Source organism: Penaeus chinensis, chromosome 10 (genome assembly GCF_019202785.1).
Source record: "Penaeus chinensis breed Huanghai No. 1 chromosome 10, ASM1920278v2, whole genome shotgun sequence".
Lineage (NCBI taxonomy): Eukaryota > Metazoa > Arthropoda > Malacostraca > Decapoda > Penaeidae > Penaeus > Penaeus chinensis.
In genome coordinates, this window is record NC_061828.1 from 17,924,009 (window position 1) to 17,944,008 (window position 20,000).

Below are 20,000 nucleotides of genomic sequence, written 5' to 3' on the forward strand. Positions count from 1 at the left end.
CAGATTTTACCCCACAATTTCCCTGGTATCTTGTATGCCCTCTCCTGCTGTAAGGACCAATATTTTCACTACTGGGAGGGTTTCCGCTGTAGGATTTTGATATATATGAATTGTAGAGACTGAGAGGAATCCATTGATACCAAAATTAATGTGATTGGTTATGCAAAGGTATTCTGAAAAATTTCCCTCCCTGTAAGAAGCGTGATCTCTTGCCATTTTTCATTGCTAATAATACATGTGAAAATATTGGTAATTGTAATGAAAATATTGGTAATTGTATGCTATTTGACCTTGCCCTTTAGTCCATATTACTCCAGTTACTCCTGGAAATCCACTAACTTCAGTTATTAACCAAAGATCTTCCTAACCCAGGGGTAATGTCTGCAGACCCCTTCAAATCATTGTATTTCTGTATTAAGGCTTTGCCATTATTCCAAGTCTTCGCATTTAATTTCTTATATCAGTGACTAGTTTTTCCCAGTAGTAGCTTAGATTACCTTCACATGACCAATCACAAAGATAGTGGTACCAGTGGATTCTTCTCACCTTCTGCTACCTATATATGAATGACATTTGCCGCAGAACCCCTCTCCCTCAAACCCCCACTTTCATGGCCTTAATAACAAGAAAGGGCCAACACCGAGTCTCTGTCCTACGCTTTATCATGCTGTACATACATGGTGGATTCCTTGTTGTCCAGAGCGTGTTTAGGGGGTTTGACTATATATTTGCCAATACATGTTAATGTATTACATGTATATTCATATTTAATCTGCAATTTCCCTGGTACCATTCATGCATTCATTCATTCATGGTCGAATGGAGGTATTCTTTTTGCTTGACAGCCTCATTAGATTTTCCTGTAAATGCATATTAAAGTATTATGTGTAAACAACTTTCTTATCAACTTGCAAAGGAAAACCCAAAGATGGAAAGTGCCATATTTTCTTTATTCTTTCAGTTACAGACAGTTTTCCTTGTACCATTTGGCTGTGTCAAACTGAAACTATACTTTAGGGGAGCACATGATGGAGATCAGGGAAATTGTTTGGCAAGATAAGAAAGAAATGTAGAAAGTGGGTCTTTAACTCATTGCCGACAGGCATGGCATATACATACGTGCCGTGCCCACTGTGAGTTTACTTGTTTTATTGTTTTTAAAACATAGATTGCTACACTTGTACTAAGTCACTTATACTAAGGCAGTACTCAGTTATGAGTACTGCCTATCCAGCTGTTCCCCCTTTTCATTGATTTACAAACATATTTTACATTATCTTATTTTGCTGTTGCAAATGTTTATAACATTGTAGTAATTATAATGTTTATGATAAGAATAACACCATCGATATTTATAGCACTAGTAAAAAATAAGTTTTTCCCGCCAATTCATGGAATGGTGAAATCAGATAAGGTCTCTAGATCTACTAATTGACTCCTTTGTGGCTAAGCATATTTTACCCTCTTGCCATTATGACTAGGTTAGTAGGATAGTGAGGGGGCTTTCCTTGGTATAATTCCAACATATATGAGTATTATAGGGTGAGGTGAATCCATCAATACCACTATCTTTGTGATTGGGGGTACATAGGTTTTCTGAGTAATTACCAAGCCTAGATAGGCTCATTGACATGATGCATTAGGTGTACAACAATTACTATTACCTCTGTGCCTCACAGTACTGTAGCATTAAGGTACAATATCCTTCATGTATGTTCAGGAAGATGTGGTTCTAAGTTTAACCCATTCAAGTCAAGTTACAGCCTCTCAGTTGTGGCAAAAATTAAACAATTAAAATTTACAGAAGTCCCCAGCTTAAATGAACAGAAAATTATCCCCATCCTAAATGTACAATCTATCACCAAAATGAACCTTCCTTACCTGGGAACTGCACCCTCAAACCCCTTACCGATTGCTATATTTCCCTAACTGAGGGCTCCATCCCAGGACCCATTACGATCACTGTTCCTCCATAGCCAGTGTGGTCCTTTTGTATACTTTAACCAATTTCCATAACACTGGGTGATGTCGTGTCACTTGAGCTTGCGTTCTTGTATCTCAGATGATGCCTTGGGAACTTGGCCTTGAGCTAACAACATACCAAGCATGGAGAGGCACCCATTAATCAATCAAGGCCCTGACAAATGTTATTGAAAGTTTTGAGTTCTACCTCCAGGTATACTGTGCCTCTAGGTTTCTCAGTGGCAAAGAGAAACAGACTTCCACCATTTATATTTGGTCAAGTTTTGGTAAACAGTACATGGAATCAGTAGATAAACAGATTCTGACACTTTTCACTTGTGATGTTGTTGCTGCAAGTTGCAAAATAAGGGAGATGTGTCATATACATAGCCTACCTCGTCTGACTGTGTCCAACCCTTGCCATTGCATTTGTTTCTTTAGTACTCCATCATAGGGTGAGGAATGTTTACCTCCACTTCAGCTGGGTTATATGTTACTAATTAATCATGTTCCTCAGACCTGTCCATTCTCTACCTTGCCAGTCAGATGTAATGGAGATTTTGTAATCAAGGTGGAGGATGGGGTTGGTAGTCCCCTATAATTGTGTTTTTAAGGGGTATAGAACCCTATCAAAAATACATGAATATCTCTCAATCATACTGTTTTCTGTGTGGTGCAGTGGTAGTGGTCTCGTTTAGCAATCTTACTGACCTGCATTAAGATCCCTCACCACCAGAGGATGGTCACCCTGGCCATTCCTTGCACACAGGGGGTAATTTAGAAACAGACAGCACGTCACACCAAGAGTATCCATTGTAACAAATGGAATAAAATTAAATTATAAAGATTAATTTAATGATAATTTCCTGAAGATACATCATTCTCTCCCTATTATTGGGACTTGTATCATCACTATTATTGTCTCGCACTGAGTAAAACCACTATACACTAGACATCATAAGGAATCTGTACGCTAGACATCATAAGGAATCCATAGATGCCAAAATTAAAGTGATTGATTTCAAGATGTAGACTGGTTCTATAAAATCACCAAAGAAACATCCACTACATATAGCTTGCCATTTGATAGCAAGGACTTTTTCCTACTGTGACAATAAATTGCCAGGGAAGTAAGAGGTTTATAAATTGTAGTGACAAAATTTCACAATTGACAAGTGGCATCTGCATCACTGTGGGTTGCATATAAACTTGAGTGAAGTAAAGCAGATGTTTCTGTCTCATAATATTTAATATCGTCCTCATTTGTGACAAGTAAGTTATAGACTAAATGGAGTTTAAGAATTAGTCAGTCTGTTGATTCTTTAGACTGTAGATATTAATGTGCATAATTGAAAATTGACATTATTCTGTCATGAGCTCTGTGACATTTTATCATGTTAGAAACCAGTCCCAAACTCTATCTTGTTGAATATTTGTGACTTTTGTTGCTTCATAATACTCATGACTGGTCATGGTGTTGCTTGATGTGGTCCTATTTAAACAGATATTATTAACCTATTCACTCAGGATTTATGTACTGTCCACATAAATTCTCTGAAAGTCAGTATATTCTTGCAGAATGGGGCTTAGGCGTAGGTAGGTCACAGACTTCATCATCACTTGTGTATAAAATCTTTCCTTATTGTTTTGCTGCTGGTAAGCCTGGTAATGTGGGTTTGCAAATGAATTTCCTTGTTATCCGCACCCTCCCCACCTATCAGTGTAGAAAGTGGGTCTTTAAATAGTGTAATGCATAGGGCTCATTTATCATAATTTACCTTCCTGCCCTCCCTTGCCATTATGACTAGGTTTGTGGAGTAATGAGGGGGGTTTCCTTGGTATAATTCCAACATATAGGAGTAATTGAGGGTGAAGTGAATCCATTAATACCAATATCCATGAGCTATCAACATACCAGGCATGGAGAGGTACCCATTAATCAATCACGGCTATAGTTTTGCTATAGTTTATTTACAGTAGGAATCATTGCTGGATTTGTTAGAAAATTATGAATGTTAGGCCAAAAATATTTAATTCAAGTTCCAGTACCAGTTTTCATTTTTGATGCCAATATTTCTGGAATATTTCCAAAAAAAGTTAAGATCCTTTCTTTTGATATCTGATCCACAGGGATCTCAAAACTTATGCAGAATATAACTTGCATTAGCTACTTAAGCATCTGTTATGACATGACATCTCATCTGATACTAAAAATACTAAAGCTGCAGATGTTTGGACACCTTTCCTTTTTATCACTATTTTGTAGCATTTACTAACATAGCTGAAGGTTAATTTTCTGAACTCTATTGGTTCATAACATGGAGGTAATACACTGTTGTACTTTATTAGAACAAACAGCTGTTAGCTACTTGGTTGGTATTGAGAAAAAAATCTGAATATTTTCAGTATTCAGCCATATATCAAGGAATCACAATGGACAAGAGAAAGAAGAAGAAGTTCCACAAGAAGAGGGAAGAAATGGATGAAAAGAGTATGACAAGAGTTTTAAAGGAAGAATCAGAGATCAAGGAGCTTGAGCAGAAGAAATTAAAAGTAAGTTTAGATTATTTTTGCAACTGGAATAAATACAAAAATACTTGTTATAAATTAAAAGCTTCTGGCTGACAAATTCTTTAAGTTTTAAGTAAAAGACCTGTCTTGTAATTCACTGAAGTTATAAGTGAAAAACTCTTTTATAATTTACTTCAGTTTACAAGTGAAAACTATATCTATATTAGATATGTCCTTCCAACTTTTTTCCTCAGATGGCAGATGTTAACCCAGATGAAATTGACAGTTTTGCCAAGTTTCCCCTGAGTAAATACACTCTCCTAGGCCTCAAGCATAATGGTTTCACAGTACCAACGAAGGTTCAGCGACAGACTCTGGTATATTCTCTACGTGGCATGGATGTGGTAGGAGCAGCCAAGACTGGATCAGGAAAAACATTAGCTTTCATAATACCTGTAAGTAATTGACTTCATTGACTTCTTACCTTTTTGTTTCCTATGTTGTTCAGTGACTTGAAAGAAAATATAGTGAAGATGATAAACTGATAATGAAAATATTGTTTCTGTTGGTGAGTGTAACGCATAATTGATTTTGCAGCTTTTAGAAAATTTATATGTGAAGAAATGGTCAAGTGTAGATGGTTTGGGCGCATTGATCATCACCCCGACACGAGAACTGGCCTATCAAATATTTGAAGTCTTAAAAAATATTGGAAAAAGTCATGACTTCTCAGCTGGTCTTATTATAGGTAAGAATCTGTTTTTTCACAGAGATAAATACATGCATTTATAAGGTTTACAGTTTTTTTTTTTTTCTTTCTTTTTTTTTTCTTTTGTCTGTTTTATGTGCTACACTAATACAAAAATATTTAAGTTAATGACAGACTACTTTTAACTTGTTCCTTTAATAGGTGGAAAGGACCTGAAGTATGAGTGGAACCTGATCAGTGGATGCAACATCCTGATTTGCACACCAGGTCGCCTCCTGCACCACATGTTAGAAAACCCAGATTTCAGCTGTGAATATGTTCAGGTCAGTGATTTGTAACAGGAGTTCCCAATCTTTTTTTAGTGATGGCACCTTAAACTTACATAATTCTTTTTGAAGTACCCTTTTCTCATATGATTTCATAAAATATGGATAAAAATCATGATTTTTCAGCTAGATAGGAATGATTTTGGTAATACCTACAGTATATTACTTTTGGGAAACTTAATTTTAAAATCTTTTACACAGACGCTTGTCCTTGATGAAGCAGATCAGTGCTTGTCCATGGGGTTTGCAGACACAATGAATTGCATTCTTGAAGAGTTGCCAGAGGACAGACAGACAATGCTCTTTTCTGCAACACAAACTAGGTCAGTTACAAACCTCTTTGTGCTACAACTGTCAGAGAAAAGCAGACCTTTTCTCTGTTATATCTGCTGTTTTCATTACCACTTTAAGACCAAAAGAAAATACTGTTTCACAGGCATGGTCAGTATGGCACAGACTAATGTTTTTATTAGATATAACTGTTACTTATTGAAATCCTTTTGAATGTTCACAGGGATGTCAAGGATCTGATTCGGGCAGGATGCAAAAATCCAGTGTTTTGCTCTGTTCATGAATTTTCTAAAACAGCAACACCAAGAGGTCTTGTAGAAAGTTATATTGTTTGTAAATGTGAAGAAAAATTTACTTTCCTGTGGTCATTTATCAGACATCATAGGAAAAATAAAATCCTTGTCTTTATGTCAACATGTAAACAGGTAAGAAGTTTATTGTTTATCTTTTTTCCCATGTTAAGTTACTTGATATAAATATTTGAGGGATTTTATTGTTCTTTAAAACTATATATACCCCCCCCCCCCCCTCAAGCTGAGCACTAACTTATTTGTAATGAATTTATAATAAAGTTTATATATATATATATAAAAATGCAATAATTTTGTTTCATATGTAATGAGAAACTAATGCTTCTTCTTTTTTCTTTCAGGCAAAATACATGTTTGATATCTATTGTAAACTTAATGCAGGAGTGCCTGTGTTGTGCCTGCATGGAGGTATGAACCAGTTAAGAAGGCTGGCTGTATATGACATTTTCTGTAAGAAAGAAAATGTTGTTCTCTTTGCAACAGATCTTGCATCCAGAGGATTAGGTAAGGTTATCATACTAAGAGAGATTTCAGTATATTTCAGTGTTTCTGGTTGCATGCACTATCCATTGTGGTCTTGTTTTTCTTTGTTTATTCATAAATGACTTCACAGGTTCATGTACATTATTGTTATTGATGGGAAAGGGAAAATCAAGTGAGGTCAGGTAACCTGCAAATTAACTCCTCGGTAGTGAGCACTTATAGAGACATTTATGTGTAAAGACAGTTCCCAAAACAAAACTGCGGTGGACATTACATGTTCCCAGCACATACTAGGTCCACCTGATATCACCCATTTACCCCATTCTAATTTTCATATCAGTATATTAGAATGTATATTTCAAACTTAGAACCTTTGGAAAGAATGTCTTTTTTTTATTATATCATTGGAGCTTCTGCAGCAGTAAATGTAATGTAAGGGTCCGCTATTTATGTTGACTTTTTTTACGGAATCTGATTTAATCTATCAGTCTATTTAGAGTATTGCCATGTATTTTACTGAACTCTATTTGCAACTGTGTGGTAATGAGTTGAGTATATTTATCTTATTATGGTAATTTATTAGCTGTTAATTACAGATATACCAGCCGTGGATTGGGTAGTACAGATAGACTGTCCTGAAGACGTCACAACATATATCCACCGTGTTGGAAGAACGGCTCGATATGCTAACTCAGGAGAAGCTGTTTTAGTACTCACACCCCATGAAGAGGAACCAATGATTGCCAATTTGAAGACAAAAAATATTGAAGTTGATCAAATTGAGTAAGCATATATTTGTTTGTTGGTAAATTTGTGCAGCTGTTTATATGTGCTATTTTTCCTTACTTTGTTTCCCTCTATCTCACAACCTTTGTTTTTTTCTCTTCGGTTCAGCCATTTGTTCATAAAGTAACATTGTATCATGGGAGCTATCGGTAGTACTTAAATTACTTTTATTAAACAGGTTAATTTGTATATTTTTTCTCACTCTCTCCTGTGCATGAGTTTTGGCATAATCCAATTTCTCTTCTTTTTTGTCCTCTTTAATGGCAAGAATATTAACACTTTTAAATTTTGGCCTCAGGGTGGATACATCCAAGATGAGCAGCATCCACACCAAGATGGAGATCCTCTTGAGCAAAAACCCTGAGCTGAAGGAGGAATCCGTTCGGGCATTTAAGGCATATGTGAAAAGTGTTACTCTTATGAAGGATAAGAAGGTGTTTAATGTCAACTCAATAGATATAGATGCCTATGCTAGGTAAGGAGTAGGAGGTAGTTGGAAGTAGAATACTGTTCTTTTTAAGTAAGTGTGTGTGTGTGTGTGTGTGTGTGTGTGTGTGTGTGTGTGCGTGCGCGTGTGCGTGCGCGTGTGTGTGCGTGTGTGTGTGTGTGTGTCTGGGGGTGTGGGGGTTTGGGGGGGTGTCTGTTTCTGTGTCTGTGTGTGTATATGTATTTATATTATTACTTCTAAATTTATATTAAAATTTGCAATTCATCTTGCTTCTCTCTTCTATCACAACTAGGTCATTAGGTTTGGCTGTTACACCTAGACTAAGATTTCTGCAGAATCAGAAGCAGAGACCCAAACAGACTGAAGACACACACAACTGGAATTGCTCAGCAGATGAGAAGCCTTGGAAATCCAAATTTACAACTCTGGACTTTGGAACAGGTAGAGTTACACCACTGATTTAACCCATAAAGTCTGGGACAGTTGATTGAGTATATTTGTAAGACTAACTTTCCAGTTGAGTGGGAGAAGAGGCAGCCAGTTCTTGGATTAATGCCTAATCATTCATGCAATATTAGGCTTATAGCAGGCCTTTTATTTAAAAAGAAAAAACTTCTTTGAGTTCTTTTGCATTTTTCTATCATTTGGCCTTGAATTAATTGCTGTAAAGGTAACTGTGGAGAATTTTGGACCCCAGACGGCTATTTTCAGATAAGATTCTAATGGATTTTTCTGGGAGCAGAATTATGTAACAGATCATAGATTTTGCAGTCAATTGTATGTATTCATATTGCTGCTCATCTATTCTCACAATTTTATTATATAAAACTAATATTAGGTCTATAAAAATTTTTCAAGTATAAGAAATATGTATATAAAATATATGCATATCTAACTATATATTTATTCATGTATGTGTAAAAAACAATATATATATATATATATATATATATATATATATATATATATATATATATATATATATATATATATAAAGCATCTTTAAAATATGTGTTACAGTGGTTTAATAAGAATATAGGTTTGGAGCATCCAAAGAAATCATTTTAGTATTTGATTTTAAGTAGAATGCATCATACAGAAAATATCAACATTTTCAAAGAAGCTTAATTATAATCTTAATTGTAATATTTAAATTTTTTAAAATAAATTAACAAATTGAGTTTCGACATTAAGGATAAAAAGAGAGAGAGAAAAAAAGTGGTCAGTATCTGCAATAGATTAATAGATGTGTCTTTTTGGTCTTTTTCTGTGTTTTCTTTTTGTTGTTTCTAAAGATAATTTGGCTCAAATGTGAAGTACCTTTGCTTGAGTATTTGAAGTAATTATTGCAGTACTACTGTCATCATTACCATCATCATCATCAGCCTCTATTACTCTCATCATTACCCCAATTATTGACACTGCAGATGACATTGATGAGGAGGACTTCTTAACAAGCACCAAGAAAGAACAAGATGAAATGGGACAGGAGGAGGAGTCAGAATCTGCATCATTCCCAGAAGACCTTCTTGTTGTCAGTTCGAAGAAAAAGCCACTGACCAAGCAAGCTGTCGTCAAAAAGCTAATGAAGAAGAACATTGTCCTCAACACCAAAATTGTGTTCAACGAAGAGGGTGTGGAGGTGAAGAACCCCGAAAAAGAGCAGGTAAGATTAGTTAATGTTGTGGAGCTATATTTTATATTTATTTGTTTGTTTCATTAAAGATGATATAGTTTAAATGGCTTGCTATTACTCAGTCATTTTATAATACACATATAAAACTTATAACATAGTGTTATGGTGGAATTTCATTATAAAAGTTACGAGACACTTCCAGTTATAGTTGTCATTATTCATTTTGTAAGTAGTCAATCACTGTAGCTCAGATGAGAGGATAGGTTTGCACTGTATTGTTGGTTGAGAGAAGATCTTACAATATTATTTAGTGGATATTGATGATGAGATATTATATATATCTGAGGCTGAAGGATACTTCTTTCGACAGCTGATGTATTACTGCAACATTCCTCTTGTAGTACTATTACTTCCTTATAATATAAATATTGTATTTTCCCTTCATAATTATTACCTTATAATATAAATATTGTATTTTCACTTCATAATTATTGTCATCTTTGATAGTCTATGTATATCATTATTAGGTGACTTACTTTACTTTTTTATGCTTAATGTCTGTTTCATATTGATTTTGATAGCTTTGTAAGTTAGCATGTGTCACTAAGTAATATTTATGAGTGAGGATGACAGTGGAATTCAACTGAAAAGTTTGGTACTAGTTAAGTCATTATGTAGAATTAAGTTGAGTATTTTGATTGATATTGCATGAACAGAAAACTTCTGATATATTATTGTGGGTGTTTATGCTTGTTACTTTTGTTTGCAAGGTTAACCCTTTACCTCTGAATGGCATGTGTGCCATGTCATCCCTAGAATGGTGATATCACAGGGATAAATTTATCACACTTGTATGATCTCACTCTGGTCAGTCTATAGTGCTTCAATCTTCAATAGTGCTGAGGCCTTAATCCCTTATGCAAATCTGTATCAAAGCCACAAACCAAACCTGGTGCATCTGTGGCATGAAAACATATATGCTAGTTGTCCACACTGTCTTGGAGGGAAGGCATAGGTAGTGCAGGTTTCTATGTACATTGAGGTGGTAACTATTCTAGTGAAAGAAAAAGAAATGGGGTTTAAGAGAGAGAAAAAAAAATCCAAACCACACCTCTTTAAAGTTTCTAGAGAAATATACATATATATTGTTGTTATTTTCAACAGACATCAAAGGTTGCCCAGCAGGTAGAGGATCAAAGGAGTGGAATCAATATTACTCAACTGAAAGAGATCATGAAGCAAGAAGATGTCATTGACAGAAAACTTGAAGCAAGCAAAAAGAAGGAACAGAAAGAGTAAGTTATTTTGTGTGTTTCTTTTGAGGAATATGCTACTTTTTTCAGTTGAGGCTTTTATTCTTCTTCTTGAGGAAGGAGTTACGATTTTAAAATCAGTGGTGATTAAAAATTATTTACCTTACATTAAGAGAAATTTAGTTCATCAGTGTCATGGTCTTGCATAGTGATCTTGGGGGGAAAAAAAGGATATGTTGATATATTTCTGATAACACCTACTTTTTATCATATCTTTTTGTTTTTCAGAATTAAGAAAAGAAAAGAGAAGGCTAAAAAGGACGAAGAAAAAATTGAAGTTGAAGATATGGTGGAGGAAGGAGACGAAGAGAGTGATGTTGACGAAGAGACTCAGAATATCATTGACTCCCTTCCTGACCCTGACAAGGTCTACAGTCATAAGAAGAGAGAGACTGATTCAGATTCAGATGACGAGGCTTCTAAACAGAGCAGTGATGAAAGTGATGATGGGAGAGGTGCTGCTGAAAGTAGTGAAGATGATAGCAGTAGTGAAGAAAGTGAACCAGAAAAGAAAGTCAAAATAAGGTTTGTTTCTTTTTCATTTCTTATCTATTTTTTATCAGGGAATCTTGTTCATCACCTCTGTTATCTTGTATGTACCTTTATCATTACTTTTTTTTTTTTTTAATTATTATTATTATACATACATACTTACTTACTTACTTACTTACTTACTTACTTACTTACTTACTTGCATTCATACATACTTGCATTCATACATACTTGCATTCATACATACTTGCATTCATACATGTATATAAAAATATATTTATAATGCAAGTAAAACTAAAGGCAAGTTCTGATGAGCAGGCCTTGCTTGAAAAGTGACATCAGAAGTGGGCCAACTACTAGTGAAACCTCACTTGCTGATCAATATTTTGTCTACTAGTATACATACCTCAGGTTTTCTTTGTTGATTTTGTTTACAAAATAGCTCCAGAAGTGCTTAGCTGCCAAGGAGTCACTTACAGTCCTACATGATCTCACATGATTACCCTTTTTCCTTTACTCTTAGAAAAAAAAATCTGTTGATAATATTAACCCATTGCCGCCAGGGAAAATGAATAAAAAATGGGGAAAATGCTGTGCTCATTTTTTATATTTTTTGTGAAATGTCTCTACACATAGATGGCTCTGCTAGTGCTTAGTCTTACCTGATTTCACCTTTCCTTGAATTGGCGGGAAATGTATTTTTGACTAGTGGTATGAATATAAATGGTGTTATTTTTGTTATAAACATTATAGTTACTATAATGTTATAAACATTAGTAATTGCAAAATAAGATAACGTAAAATGTTAACGTAAATTAAAGAAAAGGGTAAACGGGCGAGACAGGTAACTGGCTCATTGGTGACTTAGTACAAGTGTAGCCATCTTTGTGTAAAAACAATTAAACTCATGGTGGGCATGGCATGGCATGCCCGTCAGCAATGGGTTAATAGCATTATCATAATGTCAATAATTATAATAATAATGATGATGAAAACAACAGTAATTATAATTATTGCATTAGAAAACCTTGGGCTAGTAGGCTTACTAATTGACTTTTTGGTGATAAAGCTCTTTGTGAATCCATTTACTTGTATACAAAATTAAAAAACCAACCACAGTACATGTACCCAGTACCAATGAGTAAAGCCGGAATATGTGAACATTTTATTGACTTGTGCAATATTTTCAGTACATATTTAATTGTGAATCTCCTTTTGTTATGTAGTAATATACTGAAATCCTTTCTTCTTTTTCTTCTTCATTTCCCACATTGAGGGAGAAAGTTACTGTATATTAGTATGTTCATATATTTTGACATAGTTGCTGGAAGTTAGCATTTAATTCAGAAACTTTGATAGTCCTCTTCTCACTATTTTATATTTTCCTTCTCATTAGTCTAATATAAAACTAAATATCAGATTTACTTTGTGGGTACATTTGGTATGTATGTAGATATTCAGTTTCTCCTCTTACTTAAATTATTTGATTAATTCATCCATAATTGAATTTCATAAATGTGTTTTGTGTTCCAGTGGCAAAAGAAAAGCTCACATGAAGCTCAAAGAAGCAAAGAGGGCAAAATTGGCTCAGAGTAACACCCTGACCAGTCTTCCAGTTGAAGAAAAGGAGCAGTTAGCATTATTCTTGCTAAGAGGAGGAAGGAAATGAAAAATGTAAATATAACTATACAAATATATATAGTATGGAAATGATTGTGTTTCATTTATATTTATTTGGTAAATTGCTTCCAGAGGGTAATAAATATTCATGTTTATATTTTTGCATCATAATCTTTATTTGTCATAGAAAGACAGCCTGTACATCAAGCTGGCAAAATGATAACAATATATCCCATATGTACAATAATGTTATATGTGAGTTTTTATTATGGTAATATCAGTAATCTGGTACATTGCAAAAGGTCAAGCCAGTCCAACAATTTGCCTATGAAGCATCAAACATCTGACAGAATCAGTGTGCTGACTAGAGGTCAATTTCCACAATGAAGTATACAGTTTAAATTAAACTAAACTGTACCTTGCTATCTGCATTAACTGTTGTGCACACATTACACTGAATAAAATTATAAATTATATTCTGGATATCCTTTGAAATCCTGATATCTTTAGACTAGCAGTTGCTATGCTAAAATGCCTGGAGACATAGATGCCTCAGTCTGGGACAAGTTCAATTACTTATTTAAGTGTGGGATTAGGTATATATTACACAGATTATTATTTTAACATGACTTATATACAATGTATTTTACACAGGGTTATATACGTGTGACTACATCTGACTAAATGGCACTGTATAATTTGTTTAGTTTCTTATAACAGCTACTAAATTACATAAGTACCAATGCCTCTGTACACATACATAGTATGAGGTACGTAGGACAAGTTACAGAATAGATGGTCTGGGCTTCTTCATCCTCACTGATCCATTTGGAATGCATGTGTGTACACTTGAAAGACTAGAATATGGCTAGATACAACCTGACTTGCCCATGATCATCTATGCCTATGTGGAAGATGAAAAATGAGGTTGCTCATGTAACTGTCACACCTCCACTCCTGAAATATTTAGCTCAGGACGTGAGGTTCTACGAGGTCTGAACAGTTGACCAAGGAAGGATGAATTTGAGGTCAGAGAACGCCGTTGCTGATGCTGTTGTAGGTCTCCCTGGCTGGCACTGGTGGTGACAGGTTGTTGAGGACCACTGGCAGGAGATGTTTCATTGGAGGCACTAGTGGACTGGAAGGACACAGACATGCCAGAGTCGAGGGAGCCAACACTGCCCCGACGCACTGACCGCCCACCACCTTCTGTGAACCACACCACCACTTACACCACTGCACACCATTTTGTAGAACATCATTGATCATAAAATTTTATTTTCAAAATATTAAGCAATTTGGCTTTCATAAATTCTATTCTTATTTTTTTTAATGTCTATTTATAAATACTTTATTTCCAAATTTTACTATTGTGATACATTAGATTAGTTTAGTTATGCTTTACTCTGTAAATAATACAAATGCTACAATTACTGCAATAAGTCCAGTACTCTCCAGTAATCTATTATACTGAATACAATAACAAGCAGTGCAGCTCTTCAAAATGTGCTAGTATCTAGTGGATACTTCAAATTATACTGAGGTGAACTACAGTACACCAGTTACTGTAAGTGCAGTGGTGGTTGAACTGTGGTAAGGGAGGTGGGCAATACATGTGCATCGGGAGCAAAATATGCCTTATATCTATATATAGAACTATTGTGGAAGTGCTTGGTGAATAAGTTAAACATCTTCAATTATGTATTAAAGATGCCATCTATAGGTTATCCTACTTTTACACTAAATCTACTTGAACTTAACAATTTTTTGAAGAATATACATTCTAGATTTGGCATAGCAATATGTTATATTCATCTTTTAGCTTATGTTTATGAAAATTAAAAAAAAAATGTGTGATTTATAAAAATAAACAAGTAAATAATGTGCTTTCATAGTTTTTTCTATTTTGTGACATGAAAAAAATTAAATATTGCACATGCATTTTATGATAAATGGTAATTCGGCTGTGCAAAAATGGCATTCTAAACTACAACTATATGGCCTAAATGTTAAAATGAGGAAATACTTCTGAACTTCAACTTTTATCACCTTTTCAACTACTTTAAACTTGCTATAATACTATTTTGGTACAGCTCTAGTTTTTACTATAGTTAGTAAGAATATAATCTACAGAAGTTTAATGACTTAACCTTGACATCAATTTTTATTATCACTAATTATGACAAAGTACAGTAGACTTGTGTAAAACTACTGGTCTTGTAATATATTTACTTAAAAAAATTAATTCTAAGTGATTAGTTTTTACGACAAATTTACAAATAAGTTATTATAATTAGTGCCTGAGTTAGTAAATTTGTACATATTTTCAAATTATAATATTTATGACTTCCATGCAAATTAATCATGATGTAACTTACCAGCCTCATGGATGTCCAATAGTGAGTTACTTAGAGCTGATCTCTTCAAAGTGGAATCTGATTTCAATGTTCCATTCTTCTCATTTGTAGTCATTAGCTCCATATCAGCAACTCCGGAGTCTCTGTTTTCAGTTGTGGAGTTGGGCCGTGATGCCCTCAAAGAAGCTTTTTGCTTCTCCAGCTCACCCTCAATTCTTAAAGATTCCATCTCATCCATTTCACATACACTCTCTTTCAGATCCTCACAAAATTTGGTGCGATCATGCTCATTCCGCGCATTGAAAATAATCAAGATTTTGTTATCAACTCTTTGACGTACTTCCATGAGATATGGATAATCTGGAAAGAAAAAAATCATTTTTAGGTTTACTAATTCTCCTGATCATTACCTACATTAGAATTTATAGTTACATAAACATTGAGTATATACTCACAAGCTAATTTTAACCCCATTAGAAGGAAAAGCACTACTTACGCGGCACCTCCTTTGTGGATATCACAAGACCAGCAAGAGGATAGCTTTGCCTAAAGGTGTACGTGACAGAATTTTTCTTCTTTGAGAAAATCTTTGTAACAACCAATAGATCGTTGAAGAGGAAGACTTCACGCTGGTGGACTCCAACTCTCTCCTTCTTGGTGACGTCAGGAATTTCATAAAGTCGGCAGTAGCAAACAAGGCGACGGTGAGGTAGAGCCAAGTTTGGTTTCTTACCTACCATCGTCTGTTGTACCTGTAGAATAGGGAGATTGCATTAATACACAGTGGATAAAGTAACATTTCTTTAAGCACAGAATTTTGTGTATTATTTAAAATAAAATCACAGGTCACTGCTAAAGGGCCTTTTTACCTTTAGAACCTGGGTGACATGATCATGACCAGGTCTGAACTCCTGGGCCTTGATGCGCTGATACATTCCTTCCAACATTTCACGCTCAATGTCATACCCATCATCAATACCTGTCAATCACAAAATATAATTAGATGTGCAAATGATCAAAAATACCTGTGTATACAGAATTCAATAACTGACATTATGTTGGCAATTTGATGTACATTAAAATCTATGCAACCTAAAAGACATGACAAAAATATAAAAATAACAACATTCTAGGGTAACAACAACAAAAAAAGGTGACAAAATATAACATTTTTTCAAACACTGCTCTCCAAAATGTATTGTCTTTACTGTTAGAATGCCCATTTTGTATTACTTGCACATGTGCTCAGAAGAAAAAAAATTACCTCTCAAATTCTTAATAAAATCCTCAAGCTTCATTCTCTTTTCTTGTTTCATGGATGCAGTATGAAGATCTGTGTTAAGCATAATAATGGCAAAAGCTAAGACAAAAATGGTTTCAGGATCTCTTAGCTTTGCCACAATGTCTCTGTTGCACTGACAATACCGCTGAGCAAACACCTGCATGAGGCGTTCAATCTTTTGTGCTTCTCCTGGCATTCGGAAGTGTGTCTGGAACTTACGCAGAGCCACGTCTACCTGCATACCTGACAGGTCGATCTCTTGTGCAAAACACCTGTATCATTGGAACAATACTGATTAATATCTATGTCTATAAGGTTCATCTTATATTGAAAATTTCCAAAATACATTAAAAAGAAAATCTCATAAAAAGACCAAATAAAAGGTTTACTTACTCAAGTACAGCCATGTTAAAGCTGTTCTGAAGATTGCCAAGATATTCTCCAATCATCTGCTTGCTTAAACCTTTTCTTGTTAATAAGAATTTGGCTACAGCTTGAGGGGAATTTTCTAAGAAGCCTCGTCCTATCAGGTAGGTCACACCTCTCTCTGGTTTCTTGTTGAAGAGATTCAGGCCAACACGATATTGTCTCTTTCGAACAACTTCTGGCACCTGTTTGTTTATAAGATTGTTAATTTTACAGGCAATATGTGATATTTACAGCTTAATTCCTTTAATTTCTTACTGTGGACAGAAAACAAAATTACTGTGACATAAATATTGACACATGGCAAACATATGCTGGGAAAAGATTGAAAAGTAAAAAAAAAAAAAAAAAAAAATTAAAAAAAAGAAAGAAAAGAAATAAAAACCAAACTTAAAACTGTGTAATTGTGGCCTTATGGAATATGAACTAAATAAAAGAGTTGTCTACTCTACCTTGGGCATGTGAGGAGTATGGGTATAATGAGCATGAGCGTAGCGTGCAGAGTGTGGGATCTGTGAGGGGATGGTTTGAGAGTAAGTCATTCCTTCCGAGGAATGGGACTGCAGGGAATCTTCTGAGTTTTCGCTGATGTTGCTCAACCGCTTATCGTCATAGATGACCTCACTTGTGCTCATCTGCTGGTGGAATTGTGAAACTCATTTTCTTTTTGGTTCTGCTGCACATTTATGGTCCATCTTACAGCTACTAGAGCCTCAGATGAAAACTCAGATGTTAAACAGATCACTCACTAAGAACACTATTGAGAGCTGAGTCAATTTTCTCGGTAGCAAAAAAAGAACTTGAAACAAAAATGTGAGATGATTCATTCATTACTCTTTAAATCAAAGCTGAAAGCAAAACTGAATCAAAGAATAAATCATATAATTGTAAAAATAGACTAGCTGAATGTCTTCTGTTGACGTTGCAAATTTCACAGACAGCCCTTTGAAAGTACAGTACATTATGGCCTCATTCTGAGAAAACAAAACTGAGAATCATGCAATAGATGAGTTGCAACCATTCAAAAATCAACTTTTAGAATGCAGAAAAGTTGGAAATTAAGTTCTCTACCTGATTCTTGCGCTTCCATATTGGGGAAGTGGGATGGTAGTCTGAATTATCAACTTGGTCATGGGTTGATAGGGGAGTAGCGCGATCAGATGTGGATTGAGACAGTGAAGAGTCCGAGCCTGAGGACTGAACGCTGGACAGAGAGCCATTGTCTGCAGACCTGTGTAATAAGGAGTAATTAGTTCTGTAAAAATACAATTAAACTTACACACTACAAGGAAAAATACTCGCCTTGTTACTTATGCACACACAAATAATCAGTTATAACATTATGGTTTTAAATAACAATTGCTTACCTTCTAAGTGCGCCCCTGTCACTGTGCCCTCCTTCTGATGTGAGGGACGAGGGAGTAGATGAAGGTGGTGTCAAAGATGGTGGATGACACTGTACTCTGTGGTTGGCTGTTGACAGCGCCGCAGCACTGCAAAGGAATGAACTATTATATTTCCTGGTAGGAGATTCCTGATTTCATATTAAAATATTAAAAAGATAATGAAAACACCATCGACGCCTCTAAACCAACTACAAAATGAACCATGGTAATATCAGTAATGGCAATAAGTAGATTAAACACCCTAGCAATATGTCAATCATAATCAAATGTCAATAATATTTCATTGTGATACCGACCTGTCCACACTACCACTGCTCTCGCTGGACTTTATGGAAGACGAGCGTCGGGGGACCTCTGGCGGGATCTTCTTGCCACGCCCAACTCCTCGCCTCTGATTGACCACCGTCAAACGGGCCATGTTTGCACTGTCCTGACTTCCCTGTTGGAGGAGGAAGAAATACGCTAACACATTAGCACGTGATATAACACCCCACTTAATGTAGCATTAGAATGATATCTTTGATGCGATATTCATGGGAAGTTTCAGGATAAGAGAAAATCCTATATAAAAAATCAGTACTTACGAAGCCACCCTCATCCGACGAGATGTACTTGATATCCCTGGAGGAGGCGTATGAGGCGACGTCGCCTTGGTGCTGGTAGTCGCCAGAGCCGTTCCTCGCGTGCGTGGGCGCCGGGGTGGGCGTGGAGGTCGGCGTGAGAGGAGAGTGAGCTGACACATGGCAGTAAAGGGAACTGTCATTCATGGCCGCCAGCGTGTCGTGAAGGTCATGGTTGTCCTGTTGTATTCGCGTGGACGTCGTAGAGGTGGCCGGGGTGGTCGTCCTTGGCGTGTCGCGCAGGGACAGCGACCGGGCGGGCCGTCTTCCCTCGCCGTACACTATCGGTAGAAATCACTTAGTACACGACTACCCACACTCTTAATATTTAAAGGCACACTTTACATGGATGAACAAACTGCAATGAAACCAAAATCTACGCCAAAACACACTATCCTTGTTTTACAAAAGAGCGCAAGAGACCCACCTGTGGCACTCAGATTTCTCTGCAGCTGATCAAATTCTGAGCGGATAAAGTGTTCCGCATCGTGATAGTGCTGATTGGAGGTGTCATTCCACTCGGGCACGTCCACGGTGAACCTCCGCGAGAGGCGCTTCTCCTGTGCTTTGGCTGTGGCAGTGATGGAGCGGAACTTTTTGTACATGGCATAGTGTCGGTAGGCTCTCTGGATGGTCACCGCCGCCCGTCGCGCTACCTCGCCACCATACCTGCACGAGCAAAACGAAGGTTAATAAAGCATTGCAGGCATATTCTTACCTTAACCAACACCAAGTTACTGTAGTAAACCAGCAGTAAATATCACAAAGGGGAAACGATACGTACCTGCGTTCCAGCATCTCCAGACGCATATCTGCAAGATCTTGTGAGAGTTCATATCCGTGGCCGGTGCCGGGCGCTCCGCTGCCTCGCCAACGTCCGCCGCGGTTGCTGCTGTCATCTGCCGCCGTCCCTCGGGGCGCCTGCCTTCGCCCGCCCATGCCCACGCCGCTCGACTGTGATACTGCCTGTGGCATCTGTAGGTGAGCGCTCCTCTAAGTACACAAAAATTTTCAAAGGGCA

At 36.2% G+C, this 20,000-nt stretch overlaps 2 protein-coding genes across 15 annotated transcripts in view; one reads left to right on the plus strand and one right to left on the minus strand.

The window, feature by feature from the left end:
• LOC125029405 (probable ATP-dependent RNA helicase DDX10) overlaps positions 1-12,979 on the plus strand; it is a 27,239-nt gene extending 14,260 nt beyond the window's left edge. For all 3 annotated transcript variants that reach the window (XM_047619247.1, XM_047619245.1, XM_047619246.1), the window contains exons 2-15: positions 4,369-4,515; positions 4,728-4,928; positions 5,071-5,221; positions 5,384-5,505; positions 5,710-5,831; positions 6,023-6,224; positions 6,452-6,614; positions 7,190-7,376; positions 7,678-7,854; positions 8,120-8,268; positions 9,255-9,493; positions 10,628-10,758; positions 11,005-11,301; positions 12,802-12,979. In XM_047619247.1, coding sequence (XP_047475203.1) covers positions 4,396-4,515; positions 4,728-4,928; positions 5,071-5,221; positions 5,384-5,505; positions 5,710-5,831; positions 6,023-6,224; positions 6,452-6,614; positions 7,190-7,376; positions 7,678-7,854; positions 8,120-8,268; positions 9,255-9,493; positions 10,628-10,758; positions 11,005-11,301; positions 12,802-12,937 — 2,397 coding nt within the window. In that variant the 5' untranslated portion in view covers positions 4,369-4,395 and the 3' untranslated portion in view covers positions 12,938-12,979. The remainder of the gene's footprint in view (positions 1-4,368; positions 4,516-4,727; positions 4,929-5,070; positions 5,222-5,383; positions 5,506-5,709; positions 5,832-6,022; positions 6,225-6,451; positions 6,615-7,189; positions 7,377-7,677; positions 7,855-8,119; positions 8,269-9,254; positions 9,494-10,627; positions 10,759-11,004; positions 11,302-12,801) is intronic.
• A 60-nt stretch (positions 12,980-13,039) lies between these two features.
• The window catches only part of LOC125029401 (IQ motif and SEC7 domain-containing protein 1-like), a 427,743-nt gene continuing 420,782 nt past the window's right edge, over positions 13,040-20,000 (minus strand). For 10 of the 12 annotated variants that reach the window (XM_047619239.1, XM_047619237.1, XM_047619240.1 and 7 more), the window contains 13 exons: positions 19,764-19,954; positions 19,407-19,648; positions 18,944-19,260; positions 18,656-18,798; positions 18,321-18,446; positions 18,025-18,184; positions 17,406-17,591; positions 16,921-17,138; positions 16,510-16,799; positions 16,115-16,224; positions 15,742-15,997; positions 15,267-15,605; positions 13,040-14,097 (listed from right to left, as the gene is read on the minus strand). In XM_047619239.1, coding sequence (XP_047475195.1) covers positions 13,832-14,097; positions 15,267-15,605; positions 15,742-15,997; positions 16,115-16,224; positions 16,510-16,799; positions 16,921-17,138; positions 17,406-17,591; positions 18,025-18,184; positions 18,321-18,446; positions 18,656-18,798; positions 18,944-19,260; positions 19,407-19,648; positions 19,764-19,954 — 2,844 coding nt within the window. In that variant the 3' untranslated portion in view covers positions 13,040-13,831. The remainder of the gene's footprint in view (positions 14,098-15,266; positions 15,606-15,741; positions 15,998-16,114; positions 16,225-16,509; positions 16,800-16,920; positions 17,139-17,405; positions 17,592-18,024; positions 18,185-18,320; positions 18,447-18,655; positions 18,799-18,943; positions 19,261-19,406; positions 19,649-19,763; positions 19,955-20,000) is intronic. The other 2 variants (XM_047619234.1, XM_047619236.1) reach the window with 2 other exon arrangements.